This window comes from Stegostoma tigrinum, chromosome 24 (assembly GCF_030684315.1).
Source record: "Stegostoma tigrinum isolate sSteTig4 chromosome 24, sSteTig4.hap1, whole genome shotgun sequence".
NCBI lineage: Eukaryota > Metazoa > Chordata > Chondrichthyes > Orectolobiformes > Stegostomatidae > Stegostoma > Stegostoma tigrinum.
In genome coordinates, this window is record NC_081377.1 from 37,287,708 (window position 1) to 37,303,209 (window position 15,502).

Here is a 15,502-nt window from a genome sequence, read left to right on the forward strand (position 1 = left end):
ATCTAATTTCTGAGAACTGTAGTAAGGCACCTAGCTTGCTCCAGTTATCAATTGATAAGCATGTTCAAGTTGCAAATTTTAAGTGTGCAATGCACTGATAGTTAAGGGTGTTAACTGTAATACACTTGATCCTCTAAATAGCTGCTAACTAGTTCTAGGTATTGATTGCACAACTATTACCATTTAACTTGCTGTTTTAAAAGGTCTTGCAGGATAATAGCTGTCACCTTTTTACATTGGTTATAATGTTTAAAAGTTGATGTTAGTGTTTTGAGGGCTGGTTTTTTTAAAAACTGAAGCTGTTGTGGTTTCTCAAGAGTCCACAATTTTAGGCAGATTCACCGAGAAGGCATCAGTTTTAAGATGATGCAAGCAGGAATTACAAAAAATTAGACTTTAACGAAAATTTTATTTTCATTACTTAATAAAACCCAGTACCTTAATACTCAAACTTGGCTTTTCATTCCTTGTTTTATAAAGGCAAAGACTTTTTCTTGTGGCCGAAATGATTTTTTGATCTATAAGCTATTCCAAATAATTATGTATTAGCTGATGAAGTCTGAATTTCTAAGGATGATTCAAGCAAAGGAGCCTTTACATCATTGCAAGAATTTCCTGTATTTTGCTGTTGCTTCTGCTCTGATTATCTACACGAGCAAAGCAGTGCTGCAACACTATCCATTAGACTAATTGTCACACGGATTGCAAGATGTAGACTCTGAACATTTCCATTATAAGGACTTGTAATGTACCATGAGTGCATTCCAGGAATGAAGCACATGTTTCCTGTGGCATTTTAGCAGTCAGTCAAAGCATCTTCTGCAAACTTAAAGTTTAGGCTAGATCACCCTCCACTCTTGGTGATGAATGTTTCATTGTGTGGGTGGGTGGGAGATGGGTACTCAGCTGCCTGCCCAACCCAACTTTCTGATTTTTTTTTAAGTAGGGGCTAGTGGACTTGTTACCTAGAGGCTCTGAAATGCTCTGGGGCCATGGATTCTAATGAAACCACAGCATCTGGAATGTGAATTTGTTTTAAATCTGTACAATGTCAGTCTAAGCAGACTGACATTCCCTTTTTAAAAAAGCTCATTCATTAATGCTGTCTGTTATTAAAAAGTAAATGTGCTATTCTTACCTAATCTGGTCCACATGCAACTCCAGACCACATGCACTTGGCTCTCAATTACACCCTGCAAAAGGCTAGCAAGCCACTCAGTTTTAGTTTCTGGCATTGCAGGGTGGTCAACAAATGTTGGTTTTGCCAGCAACACCCCAGATGCCTTGTAGGAATAATGTTTTGGATTTTGGCAGGTAGGCATATGTATGCCTTTCTACTCTTACACCAACTGAAGTCCTGAAGGGAGAAGTTAATGCGCAGACAAGGACTTATCCTTCTGGTATTCATGTGGCAGTGGGGCTGGAGCTTCTTACCTTCATGCATAAGATGTGGGTTTCCAGAGGGAAGGTGTATTCCTTCTGGATGGGAAGCTGAGGGTTTGTCCGAACTTGGGCTGAAGGGCCTGTTTCCACACTAGGGATTCTGTGATCTGACCTGTGCTGACCAGATATCCTGTATAAATCCAGACCGGTTTGCTAGCATTTGGCCATATCTCCCTCAACCCTTTCTTCTCTCTCTTACCCACCCAATGCCTTTTTTAAATGTTCTAATTGTACCAGCTTCCACTCTTTCTTTTCCCCCCCCCCCCCGAGCAGTTGATCATCCTATAAATGCACCACCCTGTGCATGGAAATATTGAGTCCCTTTTTATATTCTGCCCCTCCCCTATGCCCTGTAGCTTTGGTCCTAGCCAGTGCAGGTCCTTCTGCAGCCTGTCTGCTTTGTCAACTCAATTTGTCCCTCATCTGCAAACACAGCAACAATGCCAGAATTTTTTTGTCTAGATCCATTCATCATGAAGGTTGATCCCAGCACTGACCCCTGTGGAACTCCAAGTCACTGGTTACCATTCTGAAAAAGACCCCTTTGTAGCACAGGTTGATGTTCTGGATGTGAGTTTGCTTGCTGAGCTGGAAGGTTAGTTTTCAGACATTTTCTTACTATTCTAGGTAAGATCAGTGAGCCTCTGAAGTGCTGGTGTTATGGCCTGCTTTCTATTTATCTGGTTAGGTTTCCTTGGGTTGGTGATGTCACTTCCTGCATTGACATCATCCCCTGTTCTTTTTCTCAGGGGATGGTAGATTGACTTGGAGCCGATGTGTTTGTTGATGGAGTTCTGGTTGGAATGCCATGCTTCTAGGAATTCTTGTGTCTGTTTGGCTTGTCCTAGGATGGATGTGTTGTCCTTCCTCATCTGTATGTAAGGATACGAGTGATAGTAGGTCATGTCGTTTTGTGGCTAGTTGATGTTCATGTATCCTGGTGGCTCGCTTTCTGCCTGTTTGCCCAATGTAGTGTTTGTCACAGTTCTTGCAGAGTATTTTGTAGATGTTCGTTTTGCTTGTTTTCTGTATAGCGTCTTTTATACAGACAACAAACAAAACGAACGTCATCTACAAAATACCTTGCAAGAACTGTGACAAACAGGCAGAAAGCGAGCCACCAGGATACATGAACATCAACTAGCCACAAAACGACATGACCTACTATCACTTGTATCCTTACATACAGATGAGGAAGGACAACACATCCATCCTAGGACAAGCCAAACAGATATGCACAAGAATTCCTAGAAGCATGGCATTCCAACCGGAACTCCATCAACAAACACATCGGCTCCAAGCTGATCTACCATCCCCTGAGAAAAAGAACAGGAGATGACGTCACCAGCGCAGGGGATCTAACCAGATAAATGGAAAGCAGGACATAACACCAGCGCTTTGTTGATTCACTGTTACCTAGAATGGTGACGAAACGTCTGAAAACTAACCTTCCAGCTCAGCGAGCAAACTCACATCCAGAAAAAGACCCCTTTAATCCCTGTTCTTTGCCTTCTGCCAGTCAGCTGATACTCTATCCATGCCAGCATCTTGCCCCTAAGACCACTGACTCTCTCTTTTTTTAGCAGCCTCCTTCTGAGTGTCTCTGGAGTGTCTTCCAGCCCTCCCTTACTCCAGTGACTCCTGAAAGATCAATACCAATGCCACTAAATCTCCTCAGCTATCTCCCTCAGAATTCTGTGGTGTAGTCCTCCTGGTCCAGATGATTCAGCTGGCTTCAAGCCATTCAGCTTCATCCACACCATCTTGCTGATACCTGCTATATTCACCTCTGCCCCCAATTCTGTTCTAGTATGTAGCTAGTACCTTCTAGTGAAGATATTGCCATTGTTTTGTTCCCATTATGAACATGTACAGTGTCCACTCATGCTTGTGTACCTTTATTAGATATCTTGTTAAAAATCCTGTTTTTTTATTCCTCACTATCTTACTTCATTTCATCTTCTCCAAACTTGTTGCATTTTTAGTTATCCTGTACTGGCTTTTAAAGGCTTCTCAATCCTGACTTCCCACCAGTCTTCTCATTCTGTGCTTTTTCTTTTTAATGCTGTCCCTACTTGCCTTGTCTTCCCCTTTTTTAGGATGTTTCTTCTTCCATGGGATGAATTTTTGCTGTGCCTTTTTGACTTATGGCAGAAAATTCTGCCACTGCTGCTCCATTCATTGCCTTCCCTGCTAGGATCCCCATCCAACTAACTCCAACCAGCTCCTCCCAAACGTAGTATTCATCTGAGGGTGAATTGCTGCTGGTCCCTAGGGGGCCTTCCAAAGCCCCTAATCAAGTCTGCCTCATCATACATCCAATCCAGAATTGCCTGTCCCCTAGAAGGTTCTACTACAGGCTTTCTAGTGAGAGGGAAAACTCTTAGACACTCCTTTGGGATCTGCTACAAACCCACATTTCCCAGTCCCCCTGCATATAGAAGCACCACCATTTGTTACTGTAATACAAAGGTATGTAAAAGAGGCATAATCTCCTGATTTACTTTATTCCTCCCATCCTACCTACTGCTGGAGGCCTCTACACTATCCTCATTAGGGTGGGTCTTCCTTTTTGGTTCCTCAACTCTACCCACTATTTTAATGCCTTCCAAATCTATCACTAATTAATTCCAATTTTACACTTAATTTCTTACTAACACAGCTATGGTGTTCTCCCCCAACCTGCTGGTACCATTGGTAGAATGTGTATCTTTTTGGATATTTTGTTCCTTGCAGCCATGTCTGTAATAGCCACAACATCATTCCTGCTGATTTCCATCTGTGTTGAAAACTCATTTACTTTGTGCACTTAAGTACAACACCATTAATCTTGTGTTGACTGACCTTCTCACTGTCCCCTTTTATCTGCTGAGCTTGAAATTAGTTTCCTGACCCTTTGCATACACTCCTCTTGCATGTCTTGCCTCCTTAATATTGGACACTTTTTGTTAGGACATTTTAAAAATCTGTAGTGAACTTGAATTAAATGGGGTAACATTAATGTTTCAATGGCAGTTGAAAAGATTCCTTTTTAAGGTATTCAGTATTTGAGCACAAATGCTCAGGGTAATCTCAACATTAACTGTGACTTTGAGAAACAAAACAACATCCACTTTTAAAGTTACTATTTTTTTTTCCTCTTGTAGTTTGGACCCACTGATCTTCAACACTTTGACCCAGAATTTACCCAACAACCAGTTCCAACCTCAGTTGCAAACTCTCCTGAAGACTTTCTGATTACTGCCAGTGCTCGAGAGGCTGCTGAAGCTTTCCTTGGATTCTCCTATGTTCCTCCTGTAGATGATACCTACCTATAATAAACAAGGTGGACTATAATGCCTTTATGTTTTAAATAGCAAAGAACTGATTGAGGCAGAAATCCTCTGCACATTGTGCACCTTACAGCATGAGAGCTCTCCTCTCAATCTTTTTTGGCTGAAGTATTTTTCTGTTGGAGTAGTCTTTCTATTGTAGTCTTCAGGATTCATCAGCTTCCAAGAATGGATCCTCTCAACTCTGCTCCTAAGTTTAATAATGTATGAACTTTGTGCACACGATTTTCCCTTTCAGCTTGGCAACACTTCAGCAAAGGGGCCTTTGTGAATGACAGTCCACCTGAAATACATCGTGGCTAAGAAGTACATTCAGAGTTGCTCATGGTAGATGACCACCCAAGCAGCAAAGTGTGCCAAACATTGTACCAACAAAGCTGTATCAATTTGAGCCACTATAATGGCAGTACGTTCTCCTTTGAATCAAGAGAGAATTTGGCAAAAAATCCTGTCCCCACTTCTGAGAGGCCCTTGCCTGAAACAAAGTATTGTCTGCCAAAAGGAAAATGGTGTTTGCCCACACTTGATCCAATCAACAAAATCACCTTCCACTGACAGGACAGTCTTGCATTCCACAAGAACTGACAAGTCTTTTCATTAAGTAATTTAATGATAATGTAATCAGGATCACTTGCTACAAAATTTTTGACAGCATTTCTAAGACTTTGAAAGTCCTTATTTGACAAGAATGTATTTGTCTATTTTAGACACAAGTTGGGACATTGAGGACATTGGTATTGCATGGACTGAATGTTAAGTGTAATTGTATTGACATTCAGTTGAATAGCAATTACTGTAAAATGGTAATCATTGACCCACTGAAGACTACAGTTAGTATTTCTGAATCAAACTTCATGCCATTACATGTCCATCAGTTTAGATGAACATTGTACCAAGTTATTCTCTCAATCTCTAGATTTCTCACTACATTGTATGAATCAATCTTTAAGATATTGTTTTAAATCCAAGATGACTAATTATAGGGTCAGCAGGAGAACATCTAGTCTCAAAGTGGATTCAATCAACCTCAACTGTGTTAAATTTAAAAGCCACATGGCTATAGGAGGAAGGATAGATGTTAAAAGATGGGGAAGAAAGTGATATTTGGAAGTCTTTGTACAAAGAAACAATGCTGGAGAATAGATCATTTTCTAAATTGTTGGGTTTATGAAGGGGTTTGTAATGCAATTGGAAGAGGTTACTTGATACTGATATTGGACCATCCTAGAGGATGTGGCAGTAATGCTAGCTCAGTCTGCTGGAACATCACCTGATGATGAGGTTGCAATTTGGAAGTAACTATTCAGCAGCTTAAAGGTTAAATACCTGCTGTCTTGATATTTCTTTCATATTTGAAAGATTACATTTTAGTTTTTCACTTACATGTTGTAAACAAATTTCTTGGAAATAGTTGGGGTATGAGCAGTATTTAAAATGTGGTATGTTACTTTGAAACTGGAAATATTTATTTTTTTTAATCCTAGCTGTACTGAATTTGAAGTGCTCTAGTTACCTTGTGAAACTCAATTTTCAGTTGAATCACCAGTAAAGATGTGTTCTAATGAGTTGATCTTTTGTTAAAAGCATTCTTACAATGTACAATGGTGAGCATATTTCTTGAACACCCAATTCTGTTGGAAAGAACAATGTCGATTTGCATAACCTTAGGGTAAATTGTTAGCATCAGGATCACTGAGATGAATGAAGAATAGTGCATTATGTTGTAAATTAAGAACTCTTACTCATGTAGTGACTTACAGCATGCTTCATCAACTTAGTGACAAAATTGACTAGTACTGGAGTGCAAATTAATGGGGGAAAGAGTTGGCCTGTCAATGTTCCAAATTTTATTCAAAGAAAAAAAACTGCATTTTTTTTCTGCTACACGTAGCTACCTCTTCTGACCATCCCTCTCCTCCAAATCATTAATCTGGATGAAAATTAATCTTGGTTTTTTGTGCACATGGGTTTGTGGAGGACTGGCCTAAGAATTAGTATGTAATGACATTAATGTGTACTCCTTCAGCTGGTTGATCTACATACATGAAAGAGATCTCTAGATATGTTGCATATCTATACGATGAGATCAGCCATCTATTTGTTTGACTTTAGACTTGCAACATAAGTTTAAAAATACATGTAATGGTTTATAATGGACAAATTGTGATTGAACCAATAAACAGGATTCCCCTTGCAAAGATCAAGGAGTGTTTAATTTTTTGTTGTCTGTCTTTTGTCCCTTTTTTAAAATGCAGTCACTTCCTGAATGAGGTAGGAGAATGCTCTGCTCTGCTCTGCTGTCTTTGAATAAGAGGATGACTGAGCTAATTCAGGCCGTATGTCTGATGCCTGAAGAATCAGTTATCAGACATAGTTGGAAAGCTGACCATCTGATGCAAATGGTTTTGTTCTTTTCTAATTTATTCAATCAATAGTTGGACACAGCATTCATTGGGCAATGTATTGCTATCCATTACCAGGTCTGGCTTACATGTGATATCAGATTCTCAGCAGCTTCCTTACCTAAAGGACATTCTAGTAAGCCTGATTTAAGGTTTTCCTGACAATATATTCATGGTCATTATTAGTTCTTAATTGTGGATTTTGATTGAACTCAAAATCCACTATATCTGGCATGAGGGGATTTGAACTCAAGACCCAGAAATCACAAAATCAGATTGCACTTTAGAACTTATGCCATCCCTTTTCCCCCCACTATGTAATAGTGCCCAAATAATTTGAAGCTGGCCAGAAATGATGGCTGAAAGAAATCCAATTCCCTGAATCAAAGTAAATGTAGCTGGTAGATGACCTTTTTGCCAGATAATGATTTCAAAAACCTCCTTACAAGACTTAGTTTCCAGTAGAAGTCATCATACACTGACATTTTTTTTCAATCCAAATCAACTTTGATACCAAAGTATTTCTAGGTGTTGCCCGAACACTAGAGGGCAGTGCTGTATAACACTACCAGAGAGCTCTTTACTCATCCCTCACACCACACCCCACAATCACCAAAAGATAACCACTGCCCCCACACCCAACCACCATCCTTCCCCCACCCTCCACCCTTGTCTGCTCCGCACTCCCCCCTGCAACTGCAGGAAGTGCTACGCTTTCCCCCTCCTCCCTCACCCCTATCCCAGGCCCCAAGAAGACTTTTTCCACATCAAGCAGAGGTTCACCTGCACATCCCCCAATGTTGGTATACTGCATCCGCTTTACCTGGCGTGACTGCCTCTACATTGGGGAAACCAAGTGGAGGTTTGGGGACTGCTTTGCAGAACTCCTATGCTCGGTTCGCAATAAACAACTGCACATCCCAGTCGCAAACAATTTCAACTCCCCTTTCTTTCCCCCCCCCCCAATTCCTTAGACAACATGTCCATCCTGGGCCGCCTCCAGTGCCATAATGTTGCCACCCATAGGTTGCAGGAACAGCAACTCATATTCTGCCTGGGAACCCTGCAGCCCAATGGTATCAATGTGGATTTCACCAGCTTCAAAATCCCCTCCTCCACTACATCCCAAAACCAGCCCAGCTCGTCTCTGCTTCCCTAACCTGTTCTTCCTTCTCCTATCCTATCCTCTCCTCCCACCTCAAGCTGCACCTCCATTTCCTACCTACTAACCTCATCCCACCCCCTTGACCTGTACGTCCTCCCCAGACTGACCTATCCCCACCGATGCTCTCCTCTCCACCTGTCTTCTCTATCCATCTTCAGTCTGCCTCTCCCTATTTATTTCAGAACCCTTTCCCCATCTCCCTTTTCTGATGAAGGGTCGAGGCCTGAAACATCAGCTTTTTGTGCTCCTAAGATGCTGCTTGGCCTGCTGTGTTCATCCAGCTCCACACTTTGTTATCTCGGATTCTCCAGCATCTGCAGTTCCCATTCTCTGAGCTCTTAGCAGGAATTAGCTACTGAACACAGGCCTCAGCCCTTTGGCAGCATGTTGAAAAGTAAGAAAAGCTGCACCTTGGTTCTGATTATAAAAAATAGCTTGTGTATGCACTGGTGAGTAACATTCCATAAGTGGTGTGGAACACAGGTCAAAATACTACATGAGTAACTTATTAAAGTTTACAGGAGCCTAATTCCTGGAATTCAAAGGATTTGAAATTTCAATGAGCTTTCATTGTGACAGATACATCACAAAGGAACCTAGGAAAGTGACAAGGTTTTCTGAAGTACTTCAGAGATAGTAGGAACTGCAGATGCTGGAGAATCTGAGATAACTGGATGAACACAGCAGGCCAAGCAGCATCAGAGGAATAGGAAGGCTGATGTTTCAGGCCTAGACCCGAAGATGCTGCTTGGCCTGCTGTGTTCATCCAGATCTACACCCGGTTATCTCAGGTTTTCTAAAGTAGTTTGGAGAGGTTCCTAAAAGAGAAACAACTCCAGCATAAATCATTCATGGGCCAGTGTCATAGAGTAATGGAGCTGTACAGCACAGAAACAGATCTGCTCTGTTCAACTCATCTATGCCACCCAGATAAATGTATCTTAAATTACTCTAGTCCCATTTGCCAGCATTTGGCCCATATCCCTCCAAATCCTCCTTTTCATTTACCGACTCAGATGCCTTTTGAATGTTGTAATTGCACCCGTCTCTGGCAGCACGTTCCACACACGCACCATCCTCTATCGTGGAAAAAGTTGCCCCTTAGATCCCTTTTAAATCTTTCCCCTCTCACATTAAACCTCTGCTCTTTAGTTCTGGAGTCCCCAATTTCGGGGAAAAGACTTTGGCTATTCAACTTATCCATGCCCATCATGATTTCCTAAACCTCTATAAGGTCACACCTCAGCCTCTGATGCTGCACAGAAAGTAGTCCAAGCCTATTCACCCTCTCCCTGTAGCTCAAACCTTCCAATACTGGCAACAGCCTTGTATATCTTTTCTGAATCCTTTCAAGTTTAATAATATCATTCCTATAGCAGGGAGACCTGAACTGAACACAGTATTCCAAAAGTGGCCGAACCAATCTGCTATACAGCTGCAACATGACCTCCCAACTCCTATACTCAATGCACTGTTCAATAAAGGCAAGCATACCAAACACCACCTTCACCTGCCTACCTGGGAATCCACTTTCAAGGAACTGTGAACTTGCACTCCAAGGCCTCTGTTTAGCAACATCACCATTAAGTGTATAAGTCCTGCCCTGATTTGCCTTTCCAAAATGCAGCATTTCACATTTATCTGAATTAAAGTCCATCTGCCACTCCTCAGCCCATTGGCCCATCTGATCAAGGTCCTGATGTACTCTGAGCTAACCTTCTTTGCAGTCTATGACAACTCCAATTTTGGTGTCATCTGCAAACTTACTAACCATACCAGCCTATGTTAACATCCAAATCATTTTTATACATCAAAGTGAAAGAAAAGTTGCAATTTGGATCCAATAAAATGTGATCTGCAAGTGGTTTTAGTTGTACCGAAGTATTAGAGCAGAGTCCAGAAAAATAAAAAGGTTTTCTGAAGTAGTTTGGAAAGGTTCATAAAAGAGCAACACCTCCAGTTTAAATCAAGTATGGGCCAGTGCTGTAAGTTTTCCGTAGATTTATACAATCCATTATGTTAAATTCCTTTTGTCCACTGTTTAAATCTCATGAGTGAATACATTAATGCCCTCAATGAACTAGCAGACATAAAACTTCCATATTATCCACTAAATTACAATATTAAGGATTACAGCAAAGAAGCAGCAAAGTCATTTATATTAGGCAGACAAATGGCAAAAGAAAATCAGAGCAGGAGTCAGGTCACAAAGGGATAAAGCAGCAATAACATTTTTACATATAGAGCGCACGTTTAACACTGGAGTGTCCCGAAGTGATTCACAAAGGTACTGTCAAGGAAAATTTTCCATTGAACCATAGAAAGGGATATCAGTTCAGGTGATAAAAATCTTGGTCAAAGAGGGAGGTTGCAGGAGCATTTTAAAGAATGACAGAAAAAAAGAGATTGAGTGAGTGAGAGAGAGACAGAAGTGAAGAGTTCTCTGAAGGAATTCAGATTTCAGGGCCACAGCACAGTCTAAAAGGTCAAGCTGTTCAAAGCATTGCAGAGATGAGGCCATAATTAGAAGTAAAAAGAAATTTTGTAGGATTGTAGGACAGTGAGAGGTTGCAGAGTGGTTCAGAGAGGGATGGTTAGGGGAGCTATCAGCAGTGAATCCACAGAGGCACATCAGAAGGTGAGTTAGATAAACCAGTGCTAAAACACCCCAAGAGGCTCTCCACAAAAAGGAAACAGGCCTATGTCCTCCCAGCTTAGACAACGAGGAACGTTGTGATTGTAACAAAGTCAGCCAGCCGGACCTCATATAATATGAGCTCCCTAATTGGGGCTGTTAATCTGGTCCAGTCAGGGAACCCTGGCTGACACTTAAAAGGACTGAATGTTAGAGAAACTAGCACTCTGACACCTGATTCTGAATGAGGCAGTGACGTGGTCAAGGACTGTTCATGCGTAAATAAAGGGTGGGTTGGTGATGGCATATTGGTCCCTATGGAGTTATTTCAATTCCTATCCACCAGACATGGGGAAGAAAAAGGGTTTATATTTATATGCTTTTCAGTGTATTTCTAACCCATCTCAGAGATGTCATAGAGAAATTGGGCTATACAGCATGGAAACAGACCTTTCAGCCTAACTTGTCCATGATGACCAGATATCCTAAATTAATCAAAGTCCCATTTGCCCATGCACCTCTAAACCCTTCCTATTCATATACCCATCCAGATGCCCTTTAAATGTTATAATTACACCAGCCTCCACCACTTCATCTGGCAGCTTGTTTCTTGCATGCACTGCCCTCTGCATGAAAAAGGTACTTCTTAGGTCCCTTTTAAATGTTTCCCCACTAACCTTAAAACTATACTGAGATGGATTTTGACGCCTTCACCCCAGGGAAAAGGCTTTGGTTATTCACCCTATCCATGCCCTCATGATTTTAGAAACTTTTATAAGGCTACCCCTCAGCCCTGACATTTCAGGAAAAATAGCCCCAACGTACTCAGCAACAATATTCTCCTGTCCTCCATCTTGGATTACCCAGAATCTATCTTCAACTCTAATTTCCTGCCTTTTCCTTATAATCATCAACTCCATTATTGATTAAAAATCAGTCTAACTCAGCCTTAAATATACAGAATGATCCAGTCTTAGCAGTTCCTTGTGGTAAAGAATTCCACAGATTTATTACCCACAGAAAATAAATTCCCCCTGGCCTGTCTTAAATGTGTAATTCCTTATTCTAAGATTATGTTCTCTAGTCTGAGACTTTCTCATAAGGGAAAACAACCTCACTGTACCTACCCTGTCAAGTCCCCTAAGTATCTCATATACTTCAATAAGGCTGTATATCATTCTTCCAAATTCCAATAAGTACAGCCTAACCTACCCAATCTCTCCTCATAAGACAATCCCTTCATCCTCAGTGTTATTCTGCTCCGGACTCCCTCCAATGCCAAAGTATTTTTCCTTAGATAAGGAGCCTAAAACTGTACATAGTATTCCAACTGTAAACAGTGTTGACTTGTGCCTTGTATACTTTTAACAAATCCTCTCCACTTTCACACACCATTGCCTTTGAAATAAAGATCAATATTTCATTTTCCTTCCCTATTTGCTGCTGAACTTCAAAGCTGACATTTTATGACTCATGGATGTGGACTCCCAAAGCCCTCTGCTCTGTATCTTTCTGAATTATTTCTCCATTCAAATAACATTCAGCTCCTCCATTTGCCCTGTCAAAGTACGTAACATCATGTTTTCCAACATCGTATTCCATCTGCAAAGTTCTTTACCCATTCGCTTAACCTGTCTCTACCCCTCTGCAGATTCAGCGTCATCCTCACCCACTTCCCTTTCCATCTATTTCTGTGTCAACTGCACATTTGACTACAGGAGATTCCTTTCCTTAGAAAAAGGGATCTACATCAATCCTCAATGAAAACAGCATAAGAGCTTGGATCAGACAGAAATGAAGCATTTGTACCTGGAGCTGTGGACCAGGAGAACAGTGCTTTCAGAAACCAAAACAGGGTGGTATGATGGTTCAGTGGTTAGCACTGCTGCCTCACAACACTAAGGGGGCCTGGTTCAATTCCATCCTTGGTCACCTGTCTCTATGGAGATTGCACGTTCTCCCTGTCCTGTGTGAGTTTCCTCCGGGTGCTCAGGTCTCTTCCCACAATCCAAAGATGTTAAGGTTAGGTGGATTGGCTATGCTAAATTGCCCATCATGTCCAGGGATTTCGTGCAGCCTAGGTGTTTTCGGTCATGGGAAATGCAGGGATAGGGCAGGGAGTTGGGCCTGTGTACGATGCTCTTTGGAGGGTTGGTGTAGATGTGATGGACTGAATGACCTGCTTCTGTACTGTAGGGACTCTATGATTAAGTCGCTGAGAAAGAATTATGAGGAAACTCAGGCTGAAGCCACAAAGTCCCAAAGGTCATGAGATAACTGTTGAAATTTGTCCTAAGAAAGTGAATAAATTCAAAAACTCTATACAATCAAATACTTTCTAGTAATGAATCATACTGGAAAAGGGGATCTTGTGCTGAGGAAGCTGTGTTAAATTATCTGTGGTTGTGCATTTGGGCTTTTAATGTAAAGCACAAGTAATTGCTTATGACACTATTCAATTAGTGGCACTTCGTTTATTCAATTTTAATAAACAGCAATGGTTACATTACGCTAGTCAATCAGATCATGGTACCCTAACTCTTTTTACTTGCTTTTGATCTGTATTCTTCACTAGACTTCCTTTGTAAAGATTTATCAAAGTTTTTGAGAAGATTTGTAGCTCAGGTTGTGGATGAGGTTGTAGACTTTTCATTGAACCATGGTGTGTTTGTTTGCAGGCATTTCATCATCCTGCTAGGTGACATTGTCAATGCTCCTCTGGTGAAATGCTGGTGTTCTGTCCTGCTTGTTATTTATGTGCCTCGGTTTGCAGGGATGGTTGGCATCACTTCCCGTTTTGGTTTTCAGTGGTTTGTATATTGGCTCCAGTTAAATATGTTTGTTGATGGAGTTCTGGTTGTAATGCCAGGCCTCCAGGAATTCCCTGGCATGTCACTGTTTGGCTTGTGCGATTATGGATGTGTTGTTCCAGTCAAACCTGTGTCCTTTGACCATGTGTACTGAGATCAGTGAGAAGGTCAGACACACTAGTCACCCTACCATTCATCACAGATATATCAGAGATAACCACAATACTTTGGAGATACTTTCAAATACTTTAGAGACATTTAAGCGACTCTTGGATAGGCACATAGATGATAGTAAAATGTAGGGTATGCAGGGTAGATTGATCTAAGTAGGATAATAGGTTGGCACAACATCATGGGCTGAAGGGCCTGTATCATGCTGTACTGTTCTACGTTCTATATTCTATGTTCACTACTCAGACCCCTAGGTATCAGAGTAGCCCACAAACCAACAACCACCCTACTGCTACTGATGAATGTAAGAGATCCCATATCCAAAACCAGCAAAGCCGGTGTAATATACAAAATACCATGCAAGGACTGTGAGAAACACTACATTGACCAAACTGGAAGAAAACTGGCAATACAGACAGAACACCACCAACTAGCCACCAAGAGACACGACCAATTCTCACTGGTCTGTAGTAATTGGATGAATTTTATAACTCTTCAATCCGAAAGACATAATTGTCAATCAAGAGACTTCGGAAAACTATTACTAACACAGCTACAAACTCCCCACGTTTTTTCTTTAAATATCCTAGTGTAAAAACCACCACATCCTGGAAGTTCATTATTCGTCAGATTAGTTTCTCCACTTCCTTTTGTTTCAAAAAGAAACATTAAATCAGATGAATTTCACCACTTGACTGACCTTTGAGTCCCCTTTTACCGCTTTTCTTTTGTCCTTTTCCTCAATTATCCATTATTTAGCAATTTGAGAATTTGTTATAGCTTACAAGAGGTTATCTTGTCCTTGCTTTTGAAGAGATGTTGTAGGGCAGAGATGCTGAGCATTATACTGAAGATCACTTGAGTAAACAGCATGTGACACTTTGGCTTCTTCGCTTACAAGTTGGAAAAATGGAAGCAGCCAGCTCTCACAGACCAGGCTTTCTGTTTTTTTTTTCAGTTTTTGGCTTTAGCTTTTAGATTTAGCAGAAGCAATTGGGGTTTCAAGACAGTTGGAAGCTTCAGTAAATGTTTCCTGCCTGCTACACTCTGAATTTTCTCTTGATTTTTTTCCTCCTGGATCGGAGAACCACATGTGAGAATCGGGATCTGAATTTTCTTTTTAGGCCAAAGATTATGTTTATGGGATGTTATTATATTGGAATGGCTATTAGTAATAGTTACTATATTCATTAGTCTGTTAAGTTTACAACAGAGTTGTTAAATTCCTCTTTCTTTGGCTACATTTTAACTACAAGTGTTTAAATAAATTGCGTTTGCTTAATGTCGAGTATTTTGATCAGTCGAGATTGCATCGAGATCAACTTTTGGAGTAAGAAAACATTAGGGTCTAGGATATCTTCCTAAATTATTTTGAGGGGGTCTGGTCTGGTCCATAACAAATTTTACAAGTATGTCACATCCTTATTATCCATTATGTTGTCACTTCTATCTGTTTTAATGAGCACATTTCATACCCCTTTCTCCCAATTTATTTATGAAATATTTTACCATATTCTTGAATATTGCTTGTAACTTTTATGTTC

The 15,502-nt window shown here is 40.8% G+C and overlaps 2 protein-coding genes across 3 annotated transcripts in view; one reads left to right on the forward strand and one right to left on the reverse strand.

Moving 5' to 3' along the window:
* LOC125464922 (serine/threonine-protein kinase Sgk1) overlaps positions 1 to 6,990 on the forward strand; it is a 25,500-nt gene extending 18,510 nt beyond the window's left edge. Inside the window, 2 exon segments of the mRNA XM_059654432.1 lie at positions 1,923 to 2,013; positions 4,590 to 6,990. Coding sequence (XP_059510415.1) covers positions 1,923 to 2,013; positions 4,590 to 4,760 — 262 coding nt within the window. The 3' untranslated portion in view covers positions 4,761 to 6,990.
* The window catches only part of si:ch211-15d5.11 (nuclear receptor coactivator 7), a 342,600-nt gene that overhangs the window by 279,393 nt on the left and 47,705 nt on the right, over positions 1 to 15,502 (reverse strand). The window lies entirely within an intron of this gene.